Source organism: Diceros bicornis, chromosome 22 (genome assembly GCF_020826845.1).
Source record: "Diceros bicornis minor isolate mBicDic1 chromosome 22, mDicBic1.mat.cur, whole genome shotgun sequence".
In the NCBI taxonomy this organism is placed as follows: domain Eukaryota; kingdom Metazoa; phylum Chordata; class Mammalia; order Perissodactyla; family Rhinocerotidae; genus Diceros; species Diceros bicornis.
In genome coordinates, this window is record NC_080761.1 from 23,672,450 (window position 1) to 23,691,405 (window position 18,956).

General features: G+C 45.8%; 1 protein-coding gene across 1 annotated transcript in view; it reads left to right on the forward strand.

Moving 5' to 3' along the window:
- Positions 1-533: 533 nt before the first annotated feature.
- Positions 534-18,956, forward strand: part of APBA1 (amyloid beta precursor protein binding family A member 1) — a 64,257-nt gene continuing 45,834 nt past the window's right edge. The window contains exon 1 of the mRNA XM_058565698.1: positions 534-1,783. Within this exon, the coding sequence (XP_058421681.1) occupies positions 596-1,783 (1,188 nt within the window). The 5' untranslated portion in view covers positions 534-595. The remainder of the gene's footprint in view (positions 1,784-18,956) is intronic.

Sequence of the window (18,956 nt, forward strand, 5' to 3'; positions counted from 1 at the left end):
AATGACAGGAGGTGAACCCGTTCATGGTTGATAGCCTCCCTCAGACTGGCTGCATATTTGTAGTGACAGCAGTGGCTTCAAAACATTTGAAGATTATTTTTTTACTTGAAATTTATTTAAAGACTCGTTTCTAAAGTATCTAGGATCCTAGTTTAATTTAGAGAGATTTATCCCTTAGCAGATGGATAATGTGTCAGTTGGCCTATTCACTTTAGTAGTACTCTTTATTCATATGCATCAGAAACGACCTGAATAGTAAGCATAGGGAGAACAAAACGCTCCTGAGGGCCCCATTCTGAGGGGTGGGGAAGGGAGAAGGCCAGTAAGCAATTGAACAAGCAGATATGTACATGCTACGAAGAAAATGAACTACGTGCTGTCAGACTGAGCTTAAATTTGCAATCATTTTTTAATTGGCCCAGATTCAGAAGGGATCAATAGCAGCTGTTTTTATGGTTATCTTGGTACTCAGCTCATGACTACAGCCTGAACCACATAACAGCTCCTCCCCTTCTTGCTTTTCCAGCCTGGTGGAGCAAAATGAGAGCGCACTGAGCCGGCCTAGCCTCTCTCCCAGCCGTCCCCGACGCCCACCATGAACCACTTGGAGGGGGCCGCGGAGGTGGAGGTGACCGACGAGGCGGCAGGCGGGGAGGTGAACGAGTCGGTAGAGGCCGACCTGGAGCACCCCGAGGTGGAGGAGGAGCAGCGGCAGCAGCACTATGCGGGCCGCCCCCCGCGTGGGCGCGCCGTCGAGGACCTCTGCGCCCAGCCCGGGCAGCCGGAGGAGGAGGAGCGCGGGGAGTGCCTGGCGCGCTCGGCCAGCACGGAGAGCGGCTTCCACAACCACACGGACACGGCCGAGGGCGACGTGATCGCCGCGGCCCGCGACGGCTACGACGCGGAGCGCGCGCAGGACCCGGAGGATGAGAGCGCCTACGCCGTGCAGTACCGGCCCGAGGCCGAGGAGTACACCGAGCAGGCGGAGGCTGAGCACGCCGAGGCCACGCACCGCCGCGCGCTGCCCAACCACCTGCACTTCCACTCGCTGGAGCACGAGGAGGCCATGAACGCCGCCTACTCGGGGTACGTCTACACGCACCGGCTCTTCCACCGCGGCGAGGACGAGCCCTACGCCGAGCCCTACGCCGACTACGGGGGCCTCCAGGAGCACGTGTACGAGGAGATCGGGGACGCGCCCGAGCTGGACGCGCGCGACGGGCTGCGGCTGTACGAGCAGGAGCGCGACGAGGCTGCCGCTTACCGCCAGGAGGCCCTGGGCGCGCGGCTGCACCACTACGACGAGCGCTCCGACGGCGAGTCCGACAGCCCCGAGAAGGAAGCCGAGTTCGCGCCCTACCCGCGCATGGACAGCTATGAGCAGGAGGAGGACATCGACCAGATCGTGGCCGAGGTCAGGCAGAGCATGAGCTCGCAGAGCCTCGATAAGGCGGCCGAGGACATGCCCGAGGCCGAGCAGGACCTGGAGCGCGCCCCTACCCCCGGCGGGGGCCGCCCCGACGGCCCCGGGCTGCAGGCGCTGGCAGGGCAGCAGCGGGCTGCGGGCACCGTGGGCGGCGAGGCGGTGCAGCGGTACAGCAAGGAGAAGAGGGATGCCATCTCGCTGGCCATTAAGGACATCAAGGAGGCCATCGAGGAGGTGAAAACCAAGACCATCCGTTCGCCTTACACCCCCGACGAGCCCAAAGAGCCCATCTGGGTCATGCGCCAGGACATTAGCCCCACCAGGGATTGTGATGACCAGAGGCCGGGGGATGGAGATGTAAGTATGCGCGGGTTCAGGCTTGCTCGCCTCCACGCGCGGCCAGGAGGGGAGACGGGTGCTGTGTGGCCTTGTTTGTCACTGGGAAATGACTTCATGAGATAAATGGTCTGTGGGAACTCTAAAAACGTGTCCAGCGTAAGCCTCACAAACGGCTTGCACTTAAGCGCCTGTGAGTGAAACACAGGTGGGAGGGAGTTGAAGTGTTGAATGCGCTTATCAGACCCTTAGAGGGATTGCTGTAAATCAGTGGTTCTCAAACTGTTCCTGGAGCGCCTGTTCAGAAATTAATTTCTAGGCGCACTAACCCCCGCCCCTAGTTTCTCATTTAGAAGGTCTGGGGCCTGACAATTTGTATTTCTATTGTCAAATACAAAACAAGTCCGGATTAAGTAAGGAGAGACTTTATTGGAAAGGAATATTGCAACAGGGCAACCTCTGACTGTAAGATCTGCAAGGGTCTCTAGGGTTAGGCAAAAAGGGGGTTTGTTTTCTAGGGAGGAGTAAACAAGGCTAGAACGAACAAGAGCTGAGGCAGTGGGATGAAAGATTGGCTTGAATGTGTTGCCCAGGAGAGAATGTTTTAAGCCGAGACCAGCCTACTCTCAGGAGGGGCTGTTGAGGACAGGTGGTAGGCTGGCCAAAGTTCAGGGACCTGGAGGAAGGAGACAAGCTTAACCAAAGGTTGGTTACCAAGCATTTTGTTCTGATTAATCAGCAGTTCAGCCAATCATTTGTGAGGCAAAGAATGGGAATTTGGAGGGTCTGTGTCTGGCCTTGTCATAGGTAAACAAGGGGACTCCGGGGGAGTCTTACCTGCATCATATGGGCAAGGGGTTTCTTTGCAGTAAACTGTTTCCTGAACACAAAAGGTAGGGGTGTTTCCTTAACCTTGACTGTTTTCCAGGCTCACAGGGCTCAGGTGAAGTTCAGCATTGCCACTAACAAGTTCCCTGGTGATGCTGCTGCTCCTGGTCCAGGACCACAATCTGAGAACCCCAACCTTAAAGCAGTCCCTTAAAGGTTTGCGGCTGGCAGTGTAGCCTTTTTGGAGGAAATCCTTCTGAGCCCGTTCCTGCCAGGGGTTCCAGTTTTTTTACCCACCCTGTGCTTCATTGTCGGTTTCAGTAAGTGCTTAATTTTCACTTCTGGTGGTACCAGGGCGTCCTTCTCACTTCACAAGACGTGTTTGGGGTTTTAAACTGAATTGTGCTTCCTTATGAAGAGCTACAGAAAGCTGTTGCCGCCCCTGTCGAAATTTTATTTTCCATTTTTGAAATACCCAAGAAATTTGATAACATGGCAAGCGTGGGTGTCACAATCTGTTCAAAATAAATCAAGAAGACTAACCTTTGCCCCCACTACCTGGCTCTAAAGATTCTCTTTCTGCTCTGACTCTCACTTCTCCATTCTCTTGGATAATTTTTAAGCACTTTCATTTAAAATGGGAGCTTGGAGTAAAAGAAGGGTCAAGAGGTTAAATTCAATTTCATTTAATTCTGTATTTTATGATTGCACCAGGCTGTTTCTCAGTATGTCTTTTGGAGTGAGAAACCATTATTGGAAGCTGTTTGTTCATTTTACTTATACGTAAAGGGCTATGCAGGTCAGAGAAGTGTCATTCACCTCCTCCTTTAGTAACAGTCAACATTTGCTGTTAGCTGATTAAGTCACTGGCACCTTTAAGGAAAAGTTGGACACCAGTCGGGAAAGGCTCTGCATCCTCCCCAGCAAGGGGGCAGCACTGGGTCAGCGACGCCCTGTAATCTCTCCTCTGTTTTCCAGGCTTCCCATTCAAACAATTAAAAACAGATGCGCTCACGTGTAGACGTCTCTGTGACCTCCAGCTGTCTCCAGGTTCCTCCCGGAGAGGCGGGAGGGATTGCAGCAAGCATTTTGCAGATGTAGTGGAAATGGAGCAGGTTTTCAAAAGTAGGGAGCTGGCAAGAGGCCGGGTTCTAATCCTTTTAGAAACTTGGAAAGCCATCAGAGAAGAAGCTGCAGGAGCATTTGGTCCAGATGCTGGCCTCTTCCTTCAGCTTTCTTACATGCACCAGCTCCTTGAAGTGTCTGGCTTAGCCACGTTGTCCCTGAAGCATCGCAGTGAACCCAAAGCACAGCCTTCACTAGGGCTGGGGGCTGGCTTTTATTCATTTGAACTAGGAGAACAACTTAATCCTCTTGCTTGATGTTTCATTCAAAGAGTAGAATTAGTTATAGAATATTGAATGATGCTTTAGAAACCCATACTGTCAGAAATTCAGCTTAATGCTAAGAAATTGGTGAGCAGGGCGTAGTGGGTCATGAATAGTTAATACAAAGCAGAACCGAAACCTGTGCTTTATAATATTCCGCCAGTCATTTTTAAGCCATTTGAATTTGTGGGTTGTATTTCATCTGTCATGCCATATTTATAGGAAAGACCTTCATTTGCTACCTCTTTGATGGCATTACAGGGGAAGAAATATAAGCATATACATTCTGCTGATTTCCACCTCAGCATCAAAAAATATTTACTGAATGCTCACTTCGTGTATGCTGTTGTAGAAAATGGAAAAGCACTACAGTGTATTATAAAGCAATGTAGTCTGAAGTCTGTCTGGGAGGTACTTGTTAAAAATACAAATTACTGGGGCCGGCCCAGTGGCGCAGTGGTTAAGTTTGCACGCTCAACTTCGTCAGCCTGCGGTTCCCAGGTTCGGATCCCGGGAGCAGACCTACACACCACTCATCAAGCCATGCTGTGGCGGTGTCCCATTTATAAAATAGAGGAAGATAGGCACAGATGTTAGCTCAGGGCCAATCTTCCTCACCAAGAAAAAAAAAATACAAATTACTACCTTTCCTGTCCAAATCAGAATACCTAAGGTAGGGCCTAGTGATCTGGGATTTTTTTGTTTGTTTTTTGTGGGAATTTTTTTGCTTTGTTTTATTTTGTTTCGTAAATTCTCTCTGTGATTCTTGAGCGTGTAAAAGGTTAAGAACTACTCATTTAAAGGGAAAAAAGTGTATCATCTGGGCAGTTTCCCCATGTAAGATCTGTGGATTTGAGACTTAACTACATTTTTTATTAGCACAGGTACGGTTTTAACCAAAGGGGCTGTCCTACTGTGATTTGGTTGGCAGACCTGGAGAAGAGGCCCTGGAATTCTTATTACAAAAGCAGTGCATTCTCAAAATGACATGCTCGGAAAGCACAGTGAAGCAAATAGAAGGAAATAAAAAAACACCTATATTACTACTTGCCAGAGGTAGCAGCTGATAGCTAAATCTGCTTCTAACACTACTTTTAATTCCCTCAGAACTTTAGCATTTTTCTCTTCACTTGGAGCAAATTGGCATTTGTTTGCTGGTGAGCTGTACAGAATGTGAAGATAGGATTGCTCATTAGCAAGAACTTATTGAACATGGGCCAGCCCCGTGGTGTAGTGGTTAAGTGTGCACGCTCCGCTGCTGGCGGCCCGGGGTTCGGATCCTGGGCGCGCACCAATGCACCACTTGTCAGGCTATGCTGTGGCGGCGTCCCACGTAAAGTGGAGGAAGATGGGCATGGATGTTAGCTCAGGGCCAGTCTTCCTCCGCAAAAAGAGGAGGATTGGCATGGATGTTAGCTCAGGGCTGATCTTCCTCATAAAAGAAAAAAAAAAAAAGAACTTATCAAACACATACTAGATGCTCAGCACTGAGTGGAAGTAATTGTTTTCTGAAAATTTGAAAAAAATACTTAAAAGAGCTTTGCTTCTAGTAAAGAGTTTCTCTTTTCCAGATATATTTGAACACTACCTCCCAACCCCCTTCTTGAAAAATAATGCTAATGAATGACCAGTTCTGAAGGGTTCCACAGCCTACCGATCTCTCTGTAGGCAAAAGAATCTTTCTGAGTATAGAGCAGAGTCGTGGTAGAATCAGAGAGAAGGGTGGGAGCAAGCACACAGCATAAAGTGGAGGGTTTTGGCTACTTGGAGTGGTGTGTTGTGCAGCTTGAAATGGTATTTATCTCTGCTCCCTCCTAAAGCTATACTAAAATGACAGTAAAATAATAAAACTGTATAAAGCCACAAGCACTAAGAGACAGAGGACACAGCAGCAGATGAGAACAACAAAATTTTGCAATGCCAAAGTGTTGACTGGCTGTGGTAGACTTCAGTGCTCCCCAGTATTTCCCGTTGTCCTCTTCTTTTAAGCACAGGGAGGACTGCTCTGCACCTCATCCCCTAGAAGTTAGGAATAGCCAGTGAAATGGGAGCAGTGAAGTGTGTTGCTACTTCTAGGCAGGAGCAGATAAAAGCATGCTTCTTCCTCTGAAGCCTCATGTTAAGGTGGTGTCACAAGATGGTGGAGCCTCTATCAGCATGGGTCCCCAGTGCCCGTGATGAGCAGGGCTCCCTGCTGACCCTGTGGACGTGTACCATGTGTGAGAGATGAATCAGCTTTGTTGTTTTAAGCTGTGGGGATTTTGGGGGGTTTGTTAGCACAGCATAGCCTGATCAACTCTGACTAATACACTGATGAGGTTTCCATTTTCTCTCCTCTGCCTACTTGTCTGTGAGGCTTTGTGCTGTGGACCCCAAGAAAGCCTCAGGAATTTGAGATACCAGATACCTCTGATGGCAGGAGTATGGGGATGTGGCTGGAAAAAAAAAAATAGTTCGAAAGTCTGTCCCAGGAAGCATTAAATTCCAGATCCCTTCTCTAGCCCATGCAGCCAGGCTTAGAACCCACCCACCCCCAGCCTCCAGTTCCCAGTCCCCAGCAGGAGATTAGAATATTCCTCTCTGAGGTAACAGCCCCAAGAGAAAATACCTACAGGTACTGATGTTTGGGGGTTTCCCAGCACAACACTTGGGTCCTTACCTGATCACCCCATAGTGAAGTTTACTGCCTCTCATGGATCTTCCTATAGGCCTTTTGGGGACCCACTCTTAAATATGAGTGGACAGCCAAGGATCACCGGACATTCAAAGAACATCTCTAACCTGAAAGACAAAGACACAAAAAAATAAATGGAAAAAGAAACTTGGAGAAATAAAAGCAGGGCTCAGAGCAGAAAACTATAAAACACTTATAATCAATATCCTCAGAAAGGCAGAAGATAAGAGAGCCGTTAAATTAGGATGCCATTTGAAAAGAACGTTCTTAAAAACTCTTATTAAAAAAATATGACAGCAGAAATTTAAAATTAAAAAACTTCGATAAGAAGGTTAGAAGACAAAATTGAGGAGGTCTTCAAGAAATTATAACAGTTGAGGCAATAGGGTTAAAGTAGTAAAAATAAATAAAATGGAGAGAGAAATTATGAGACTATTTCCTAGAACCAAAGAATTATGACAGACGATTTCCAATTGCATGAGAATTTCTTGATGAAAAGACTCCACTGGGTACCTAGAACAATGAGAGAAAAGACCCACAGCAATTTCAGAACAGAAGGGAGAAAGAGAAGATCCTAGAGGCTTTCAGGGAGGTAAAAACAGGTTACAATGATCAGGAATCACAGTGGTGTTGCACTTCTCCAAAGCAACACTGGAAACTGGAAGGCCTACGCCATTTAATTTCCAAGTAAGTGTAAAGATGAAATAAAGATGTTTTCAGATATGCAGAGTCCCAGAAAATTTACCTCCCATGCACCCCTTTTCAGGAAGGTACTAGAAGATTGCTCCCCAAAATGGGAGTGTAAATCAGGAAAGAAGATAGGAGATCTGGGGAACAGGAGATCCAACACTGGAATGAGACAAAGGGACTACCCATGGTGATGGGGAAGGAGATCCCAGATGACAGCTGGTTGAAGGCCAGGGGAGCAACCAATCCACTGTAGACAGAAGCTCGGAGGGCTCCATGTAGGAGGTTTCCAGAAAGGGTGGAAAGGAGAGGTTTCCTAATATGTTTATACTGAGAGGAGTCTTAGATTGTTTTAGGAGAGTTTTGCATAAATTATTGATCAGTCCACACGAAACTAAGCAAATAGAAAAACAATTCAGTTATTTACCTCACTAACAGCAGTTGTTACACAGGCAAGAAATGCAGTAATAATATGCATATGTCTCAGCAGGGAAGAGCATGTGTATACTCTTCAGAATACAAACACTGAGTGTTGATTAACCAAAAATTGTAATATTGACAGGATAAGGGAAGGTGTAGTATAGAAAAGGTAAATCCTAGTCTTTTATAGTGGAAGCCAAGAATTAGTATCTAAAATTGAAAAATCAAGGTGAGGCTGTGTAAACACTTTATTTTTGAATATGGAAATACCAGAAGAAATGCCAGAAGACTTGGGAGTGTGACCATGGAGCAGGGAGGAGTAGGAAAGAGGACTTCGGTTTTTCCACAAGTCAGAGTATTGTTTGACTTTTAAAACTATAGTTGTGTATTTCTTAGCCTTAAATTAAAAAATATAAAAGAGTTGGAGTCATTATTCAGAGATCACTCACTGTACAAAGAGATCATCTCATTATTACTGTTTCCTTGAAAAAGTAGAGAAGGCAAACACTTCTGTATATGCGCACAATTTATAGAAGATGACTGCTTTATTAACTATGATATATGGTAAGGTGAATATTCTAGGTTTTTCATTTGAATTTCATGCTCTTTGTGTATGTATTAAGCATCACACTTCCATCTGTCTTACATTCACACATAAGAGTAAAGAAGTAAAAAGTAGGTCAGGGTGGGGGCTGTACTACTCAAGGTGAAGAACACTGATTGGTAAGTGGATTTGCACCTTGACAATGAAAAACCTGAAGAGTTCAGGAGCTGTGGGCTTGATAATGGGCTTCGAGTTTGGAAACCACTGAGCATATGTGGGAAGGAGGGCGGCAAGAATGCTAATCACTGCTGTGGGAATGATGCTGGCTGAGGTCACATGTGGATGCACTGATTGCTGCTCAGGTTTTATACTTATTTAGGTTAATGATTTTTACTTCAAAAATGAAATGTTTTCAAGATGGCTGCCTTTACCAGAGTACATTTACTGGCCCACTCTGCAACTTAGGATCAGCAGTCAACTGTCGTATCCCTGCCAATGGGGAGTAACGCGCTAAGTAACAGAACTTAGTTGCTGATAACAAAAAAAAAAATGAGCCATTTTTCTAGGAATTGTGAGGACCTGATATGACTGGGGTAACTTTCCTAAAGATGTAATGATCTTACTGTTACAACTTCAAAATGAAAGGCTTGACCTTGAAATCCCTTTTGGAGAGTAAATCATTTCAGTTATGAAGAAACAAAAGGAGGTAGGAGAATGTGTGTTTTTGCGCTCTTCTCCTGGATTGGAAGCATTGGCTCTGATTATTTTAACTCACCTTTAGAGTTTCACCTGTCCGTTCAGCTCCACGCAGGCCCGGTTTGCAGGGCTGGGCAGATCATTGCTGTATTGGAATCACTGGGGCAAACTTGTCTGATCTGCACAGGAGGAGGCAAGGTTTCCAATTACTTTATGTTCCATAGAATGAAAGTAAGTGATGGGAAAGATTGATTTTTCTAACCCCCAGGCTCCAATTTTTTCTCTTCACCTGACCCCACTCCCGAGAGGAATCTTTCTCAACTTTTTTAAATGGATTGTGTCACTAGACAGTATATTTGTGAAACTGTGCCCAGAAGTGATGGGATGAGCAGCGGGGAAGGAAATGGACAATTTAGCCAGAGAGAATTTTATCACTTTCCGGAGAGAAATGCAGCACACAGGGCCACAGTTTGGGTGTCTGACATGCTCGCTTAATAAGTTGGGGCTCAAGAAACTTCCCAGGAGTCTTAAGAAAAATTGTCTCAGCTTCCCCACCTGTACACTCTCCATATCTTCTGATAAGTGGGCTGGGTCTGTATAAGGGAGGAAGGGAAGGTACAGGGAGAGGAACAGATAAATCATAGATAATTGAATTCTATATGTAACCCAATTAAATCCTCCGCCCAGGTAGTCCTGGGGAATTATGAAATGTGATTTATCTATAAATGTGATCATCTCCAAAATGAGAAATACTCCTATTAAAGTGTCACTGGCAACATATTCTTACTACAGAATGTAGTTTCTCAGTCTACTTGCTTTGAAACACAGTTTTCACTGGCCACTTTCTTGAGAGCAGCCATAGAGAGGATGTTGTTTTATTTCAACAAAGGCCACCTCACTTTCCTGAAGAATTCCACTGGCAGTTTTTCTCTCCTGCTGTTTCCCATATTGAAACAGCAGACACTCGACTGCCTGCTTGGCATGCCTAGTTGACCTATCTTTAGTTGGTCAGACTTTGCCAGTGGGACACCAAAAACTAAATAAGGCTGGTAATGGATCGAAGGAGATTTGGAGCTAGGCTGGGCATTTTGGCCTCGGTTTCCCAGATGGAATAGCTAAATATAGCTGGGTTATGTGACCCAGGGGCCTCAGCCTGCTGGTCACTGTCTTTGACACATTTCACAGAGCGTTCCAGGGCAAATCAGCCTGGACATCTAATTTCCTTTGTCTTGGGCAAAGGCAAAGAGATTCCCCCGGGAAGTAATTTCCTAGTGTAAATTCCTGGCATGACTAGGCAGACCCCACTGACCAAGACCAGATAGCTCCTCTCACATGTAAGGACCACCCCCCCCCCCACTCCTGGGCTAACCTTACTCATTGACCTTGTGCTTACAACTTCCAGATCTACTTTTGTTTATCCAGACTTGCCTCCATGACCCACTTCTTACCACACTTGCTCTTACCTCTGTTCGGATCACATTCCCCTTCAGTACAGTGAGGGCCCCACTCTTTAAACAGATTCCAGGATTGGGAAATTCCTGATTAGATTCTCTGGAGGTTGGGTCTTGGCATCAGTATTTCTGAAGCCCAGTCAAAACTGGTAACCGCTGACTTAAACTGCGGACTACAGTTTAACACTTTCTTTACTTATTTTCTTCTTGTCCCGTGTGCACGTGCCTGTTGCCTCTGTAATTCTCCGTCAGTCTATTGAAGGCATAGTGTCTTCTCCTCTCATATCTCAGAGCAAGTCACACAAAGTTGATGCTCAGTACGCATTTGGTATATGTAAATTTTTGTCCTACAGTTGACCTGCGGCAGTTACCTTGAGTTGGTCGTCTGCTTTCTTCCTTAACTTCAGTTTCCTCATCAGTGAAATGAATTATCAGATTTATTTCCCAGGGTCACTATGAGAGAAGTTGGTTTTGCAGATATGGAGTCCTCTATGGAAATGTAAAATAAGAAGCACAAGTTTAGTGTATCAGTTGCCTTAGTAGGTCAAAGCTCACTTAACATTGAAGGTTGTCATTGGCAAACTGTGAATTAGAGGGAGTTGGCTGTTAGCACCCCTCTTCACCTTCTCCAGACAGGTGTTTCTCTTTGTTTTCCGCTAGCACTCAGATCCCTCCCATGCCCTCACGGTGCTGCCCATCCTGGTCAGGCATTCTGAATGACCTGAGGTCTCCACTTGCACCTTATGCAGCACTGTATCATCAGCCTTTTTTTTCCAGGGCTGGTCTGATGAAGTCAGACTAAACTGCTGATTAGTGATAATGGCAACATGCACCATCCCCTTCAAGTAACATTTACCTTTTATTGGAATCCCCAGTTCAAGAGAGCAATTGGAGAAAGTATTTTGAGGCAGGAAACCATTTCAGCAGTAACACTTCTTAGTCATAAACCAGCCACTCTCCTGCTGAGGAGGAGATCCTGGGAAGTGAGGGCTTAATGTTAACACCTGCTTTAATCACGTGCACTTTTGTGCCCACCTATTTTTGTTAATTTTGAGAAAGATGATGTAATGAGGATCGAGAAGCATCCTTGCTTCATCTGGGCCTTGATTTCCTTGACATCACCTCCTCCCTGTCCTCTCTCCCTTTCCCCCTGCCTTGAATTCAGCATCAGCCTATGTGAATTTTTTTTTTTGACTGTTGCTAGGAAACCGTTGACCAAGGTCAAGTGCACATGCTAATTCATTAAGACTTGTTAGGAGCATCTTATCCTGTTGACTTTGTGGTTGTGTCGTCAAGCTTACAAGGGCAAGTGAGAAGATCATTTTGCTGCCAATTCATGAAGGATTCCTGTTAAGGTATCTTGGACTGAGAGGTTTCCTCTTGCTGATCTACACCTCCGCAGGGAGTTCTGGTCAGCCGTAGTTTTTCCACGACCTAGATAGCAAGAGTTGGAGTTGAAATAGGATCTGAAGTCAAGTAGACAGACTTTAGGATGAATATATGTTTTGTAGGGGCGTGATTTCCCCCAAGTGGGTCAATTCCTGGCTGGATGGATGTGTTCTTGGCAGGTGGAAGAGTGGGAGAGGTTGTCTTAGGATAGTTCGCTCCATTCTGTCTCCATCTGTGGCCTGAAAAGGACTAGATTCCAAGCATCCTTATCTCAGAGTGTTCTCCTGGCCTGCTGTGAAAGAGTATACATCGTAGTGTTGGCTCGAAAACCGTCTTGGATATGGTTCAGACTGTCTAGAAAAAGGGGGCTGGCACACACTCTAGGTCAACATCCCAGAAGCTTATCTAGAAGCATAACCTTAGAACCAAAGGATCTGCTGCCAGGACAGCAAAAATGGGCCCCAGTGTATTTCACCAAGCAGACCTCAGAAACTGATAGAAAACCTCACCTTATATAAGTGAATGATATCAAAGGAATAAATGTCTCCTCAACCATCTGCCATGCAAAGTGCAATCAAGTGATTAGGTTGAGTTGTTATACCATCATGCGCTGCTTAACGACATTTCGGTCAATTGCAGACCATATACAGTGGTATGTGGCCTGTAATCATACGTGCTCCCATAAGATTAGTACCATATAGCCTAGGTGTGTAGTAGGCTGTACTATCTAGGGTTGTGTAAGTACACTCTATGATGTTCGTACAACAACGAAATCACCTAAGGACGCATTTCTCAGAATGTGTCCCCGTCGTCAAGCGACGCATGACTGTAGTTGTCCCCCTGCTAACGCTTTTGAGTTTAATCAAGCACTAGCTACATACAGGACATTGTGAATAACAAATAGGGCCTGGCCACAAAACTACGCTATTCTTCATTTTGTCAGTGAACCAGAATGAGTTGCAACTACTGTCCCTAGTCACCAATTGAAGGTCTGTCTCACAGTTTATCATCCACTCATTCAACAGATGTTTTCGAGTTCCTCCTACAGATCAGGTACTGTGGAAGACACCAGGGATACAGCAGCAACTGATACACAGGCTCTGGCTAAAATAGACACAGGCCCTACCTGTGCAGAGTTTATGATCTACTCTGGGCTAGCCCTTTGTTGAGTCCGCAGCCAGACCTCCAAGCCTCCTCTGCTCTTGAGGCTTTCATCTGAAGGTTTATTTAGTGTCTTAGCTATCTACTACTGTGTAAGAAATTGCCCCAAAACTTAGTGGCATAAAGCAAGCCACATTGATTATCTCACAGTTTCTGTGGTCAGGAGTCTGGCATAACTCAGCTGATCCTCTGCTTTAGGGTCTCTCAGAGGCTGCAATCGAGGTGTCAGTGGCCTGTAGTCATCTTAAGGCTCTACTGGGGAAAGACCTCCCAAGCTCATGTACTTATTGGCAGGATTCAGCTCTTCCCAGGCTGTTGGAGTGAAGGCCTCAGTTCCCAACTGATTATTGGCCAGGGGCACCCTTGGTTCCTTACCACATGGGCACTCTTCCACATGGCAGCGTTCTTAATGTTGTGTGCAAGACAAGAAGGCCATAGAGTCTGATAGCAAGATGTAAGTCACAGCCTTTTGTAACCCAGCCACAGGGTGACATTCCATTACCTTTGCTGCATTTTATTGCTTAGAATAAGTCACTAGCCCACACTCCCTCCCCAGGGAGAGGGTTACACAAGGGTCTGAATACCAGGACGTGGGGATCACAGGGGCCGTCTAAGAAGTCCGCCTGCCACATTTGGCAGCTGTCATTACCTTGTGCCAGCAAAGAGCTGTTGGGCTTAAAACCTAAGGACCTAGAAGCTGCTGGCCTTGTCCTCCCCCAGCTGGCCCTGTCAACCATTCCCAACTCCTAGGCTTGTTTATTTTGTTGTCTGACTGAGAATAGGCAGACCTACAGATCCTGAAGTGACCGACAGAGAAGGAAGCCAAAGTGGTGAAAAAGGGAACGGGCGTGTGAGCCAGCTCAGAGGTGAGGCAGGCAGGGATGTCAGAGAAAGTTGGGACTCAGGAGGGCCTGTGGAAATGGGAAAGAGGAGGTATTGTCCTAAAGGAACAATGGTGTCCGCGTGGATTCTTCATAAGTAGAAGGAGTTTAACTTTATTCTCAAGGGACTGCCAGTGTCGAAAGAAATTTGCTATGAAGACTCATTCATAAGTTGAGGCAGAGCTTTTCAACCAGTATGCTGATGATCCCCCTTGACTGTGAGGATGAGGGTCACCTGGGCCACCGGGCATGTTGCCTTCAACCCTGGCAGCCTCCAGATCCCCTCTAGTTAACCCAATGTATCGTATGAACATTATCATTGCTCTGTGTGCCATGACACAAACAAGGCTGAGAGGCACAGAGTTAACAGGTCTTGTTGGTACTGAGAGAACCATCCAGGAGAGCAGCCCTGGCTATCATCCTGGTGCCTTGATTTCTCCCTCAGCTGTAGAATGTGGATCCTATTCTTGATGTTCCCATCTCAACCACCTTCTTGTTGTGGGTGACGTTTTCCATCGCAGGTGTTATCCATTATTGATGAGGCATGGAGAAGGCAGTGGTGAATAATTAAGCAGGTTTCAAGTGCAGATTGAACATTAAAGGGAAGGAAAGAATGAAAATAAGGGAGCCAGGGAAAGAATTCTGAATTCTGTTGCACCAACAGGACACTATATGTAGATGCTTTCTATAACTTTCCAGAAGGCCTAGTAGTTTTCTTTGTAGTCTGTCTGGTGATTTTAAGTCTTATGTGTGATGGTGGTTCTGGTTAATAACTGGAAAAATTACAAGCTCTTCACGGAAGCAATGAAGATTCTAATGGCTTCACCCTGTCCTGAGTGGTTCATGAATCCAAACCAAAGCAATTTTTAAGAGCAATAGTGGGGAAAATGGCTTCGCCCATGAGCTGGAGAGAGTTAAATGGTAGGGAGTATTCTATCTGGACACTTGTGAATCAACATCCAGAGATTTTCTATCTTTTAAATAATTAATGGAAAGAAGAAAGGGTTTTGAGAGATGCCCAGTGCTACAAATTAGTAAGGAATACCTCCTGCACTGCTTTTTAAAAGGGCTTTTTTGACTGGGGGCATCAGCCTGACCTGGATTATAGTAGTTGCAATCTGACTGCCAGCAACAGTGGTCAGAAACACAAGAACAAGCAAGGAGGGAGACAGAAGTGCCTGAGGACATCCTCTCTCTGACCCTGTTTCCCACTCTGGCCTGCAGAGGTGTCCACAGCACAGGAAACTATCAACCAGCATGGGTGGGTTTTCCAGCTGTGGATTGTTCAGGGCCTTTGCTTCTCTTTTTTCTACCTTTTGACCCTATCACAACTTGTAACTAAACAGGTGGACTCAGAGAGAGGCCGATCAGCATGTCTGATAAAGGGTTTGGCGAGAAAGAAGGCTGAATCATTAGGATGAGTCTCTTGGATGTTATGTGCCTTTCATCTTTCATGCATCCATGTCCTTCCCCATTGCCATGTCTCATTAAGAGGTAGATTGACTCTGGGAGGTCTCTCTGTCTCCTGTCTTCTGCCTTTAGAACCACCCTGCCTGCGTCTGTTTCCATGAGCTCCTTCTAGTTCAGTTCCACCTGTATTTGTCTTGACCTTCCTCTTGTCTGCTGAGGACCGGTGGACATGGTCCACCTCTTGAATGGTGTAATTTGGGATTACCCGTCGGTTTGGGTCAAACCATGCTGGCCCTGGGGGCAGCTTTCTTTGCTGTGTTTGTATAGCTGGCTTGCCCTATCCTGCCTATTCAGATTGCAGTGCAAGGATGTGAAAGTCACTCAGCGAACATGAAGAGGTGGTGAGGGTCCACTTCCAGCATGCTGTGCCCCCAGAGGCCCAGGCCCTGGCTGGGCACAATGTTCTCTAAAGTCTCAGCCCATGCCCAGGTGCATTCTGACGCAGGTTCTGAGAGAGTCTCTTTTTCCCAACTCCTGCCCCTTCTTTCCACACGAGCTGGATGCTTTTTTCACAGGTTCTATAAACGTAGCAAAGTTTAGAGTGTGTGAAAGTTTCTGGTAGCACCTCAGAACTAAGTTTATTTTCTCCAGAAATAGTAGGCATCACTGCCAGAAGGGGCAGGCCAACCCTTCTCAGAAACATCAGGTGATGGTGCTCGACCAGTGAAGCACAACTAGCCGGGCCATTTGGGCACCGAGGGGTTAATGCAGATGGACACCCTGGGAGGTGGTCACATCTCCTGTTACAAGTTGCATTGTTGACTCAGGCACCTAACACCACTGGAAACAAGCCACCAGACGGGCGCTGAGGTCAGGAGTTAGCCTCAGCTCACAAGTGGATGCACTGGAGCTGGCCCTGCTGCCCAGAGAGTACCCATAAAGATGGAGAATTTTTGGATGTACCAATTTGAGTGTCCCGAAGACGAGGTAGGTGGATCCTCAGGCTTCAACGTGACATTTGCCACTTTGCTTTTGGTTTTCTTCTCCTAGTCCTGTCAGATTTTAAGTTCGCTGCATTTCCCTTGATGGTAAGAGTCAGTGAACAGAGCAGAAATAGATGAGGGGAGTGGGCATTGCCTGGATGGAAGGAAATGTGAGCAGGTTTGCCTGTTGCTTGGAAGTCCGAGATAACCTGAAAAGAGAAAATGCTGTTTGATCACTTAGAAAGATGTCGTGCTCTTTGCTTTCTCTCCATCAGCGCTGTATTCTTATTCTCTGTGTTCTAATAAACGAGTTACTCTGGGCGCTGTAGCCTCCAATTCTGTGCTCTGTGTTGTGTCTGTTGCTTCCCTGATGCTAATGAAAATGAATGGAGATTAGCACCTTACACATTAGGAACTACTTTGGTGAATGAGGTAATGGGCGTAATGTACTCTGTACAGTGCCTGGCACATGGTAAGCCCTCCATAAGTGGTGGCTGTTACTGTTCTTAGCAGATAATGTATTATTACAGCAAATAGCATGCTCTTAGCTGCATCTCTTCGTACAAACTAAAAGGGACTTCAGTTTTTCCTCTCACTGAACTTAGGTCCGGTGGCCTGGGAATGAAAGTGCCGGAAGACCATCAAGGGATGTATGGGCCTGGATGGGGAAATGAATAACAGGCTCCCTCATCTGTCCATCACAAGTTGTAATGCATTTCAAATAAGTACAGTGAGGCTTTCAAAGGGGAAAGGAACTTCTGTTTATAGATCAGCTTTATCAGATGATAACTTATCTCACCTTACAGTGATGACTGGTTAATAGTTAACTGATCAGTTTTTTGTGCCTTTGAGAACAGGGTTTCAGAAACTTAGAGCCCTTTTGATGGTGATAAAATGAATGATTTGTGGGATACCCTCATGATGAATGCGCCCTCTATTTGAGGAGATTGCTGCCATGCAAGGCTCTCTCTGAGGTACGAGGTGGTCCAGGTCTTCACGCTACAGCCTTGAAAGGGGTTTAACAGACCTGGGGCTGGGAATGGGAGCACTTCCCCTGTGGGAAAAGAGAGAATGGAAATGGTTAGAATATTTTAACTGACAGTTATCTCAAAATGTTCTGTTGGTATTAACTGAATCCATTATAAATGTGTATATAAAACACTTCATTAGGCCCAGGCTATTATCATTTTAATGACATAATTATGCCCCTACAGTGCCTATGCTAACTTTCCTACTTCACCACATTAAGGAAATACAAATGTGTGTTGATAATATAGTTTGAATTGAGAGTGAATAGTTTTGGATTTCTTAACCAGTTTCAATTTTTGGAAACATAAACATATCTTGGAACAAGAAAAAACTAATCATATATTTGGGGTTTTTTTAAATACTTCTAAGATGGAATAGGTTAATTTAAAACGATGTAGATCAATGAGGAAAACAGTGTACATTTCTTTGAGAAAAGGGATAAAGCTGGATAAACTGATACCCATAGTGAAAAAGCTATTTGAGAACACTAGAACTGGAGAAGCCCCACACAGTCCCCAAAATGGAAGTTTACCAAAAAAACTAGAGCATGTGCCATGGCCTGCCCTAGGTAACCACACCTTTGAAATTCCATATAGAAGAGAGAATGGAACCAGAATGTTCAGACTGGAAAGGAATTGAATGACCGCATGCGTGATTACAGTCTGCATGAAATGCCACCTTGGGGAACACTTGTTCCCGCTGTGTCCACACTACTATTCTAATCATATGAGGATGCATGATTTGCAAGCAATGTCTGCCAAAGAAGGGATACGGACCACGACCAAGAACCAGTGAAGAGAACCCCAGCTACACATGGGTATAAATATCCCTGTGAGCACATAAGTGCAACACTACTTGTGTCAGAACCTACCCTGAGTATAAACCTATTTTGTGTTTCCTTTTTCTTCTGATACAAAAGGATTGGTGTCCATGCATCCTTCCATATCTTCAACACATTTATTGAACTCCTGTTGTATATTTTATGGGGAAACCTGTATTAGGCACTAGGAGAAGAAAACATGCAAATTAATCATAAATCCTGCCTTCATGGTGCTTATTAAAAGATTATAATTAAAATATTGTAAATATCCTAGAGTATCATGATATTTTTATAAAATACAAGGGAGAAGGTGATGCACCACAAGAATGGCACAGATGAAATACAAGCACTTCTCATAGGAGAGGGATTCCTTCCACCTAAAAAGTGGAAAGACTAAGGGCCGGCCCGGTGGCGCAAGCGGTTAAGTGCGCGCGCTCCGCTGCGGCGGCCCGGGGTTCGCTGGTTCGGATCCCGGGCGCGCACCGAAGTACTGCTTGGTAAGCCATGCTGTGGCGGCGTCCCATATAAAGTGGAGGAAGATAGGCACCGATGTTAGCCCAGGGCCGTCTTCCTCAGCAAAAAAAGAGGAGGATTGGCGGATGTTAGCTAAGGGCTGATCTCCTCACAAAAAAAAAAAAAAAAAAAAAAGTGGAAAGACTTCATGAAAAAGGTAACATTTGAAATAGGCCTTTGGAGGTTCATGGACATGTGGAGCTCAGACGAGAGCATAAACAAAGGCACTGACAGAAACACACGGTATATGCGGAGAACAGAAAGTGGGTTCAGTTTGGCGTGACAATAGAGAGTAAGAACTGGAAGGGAAAAAAACGGTA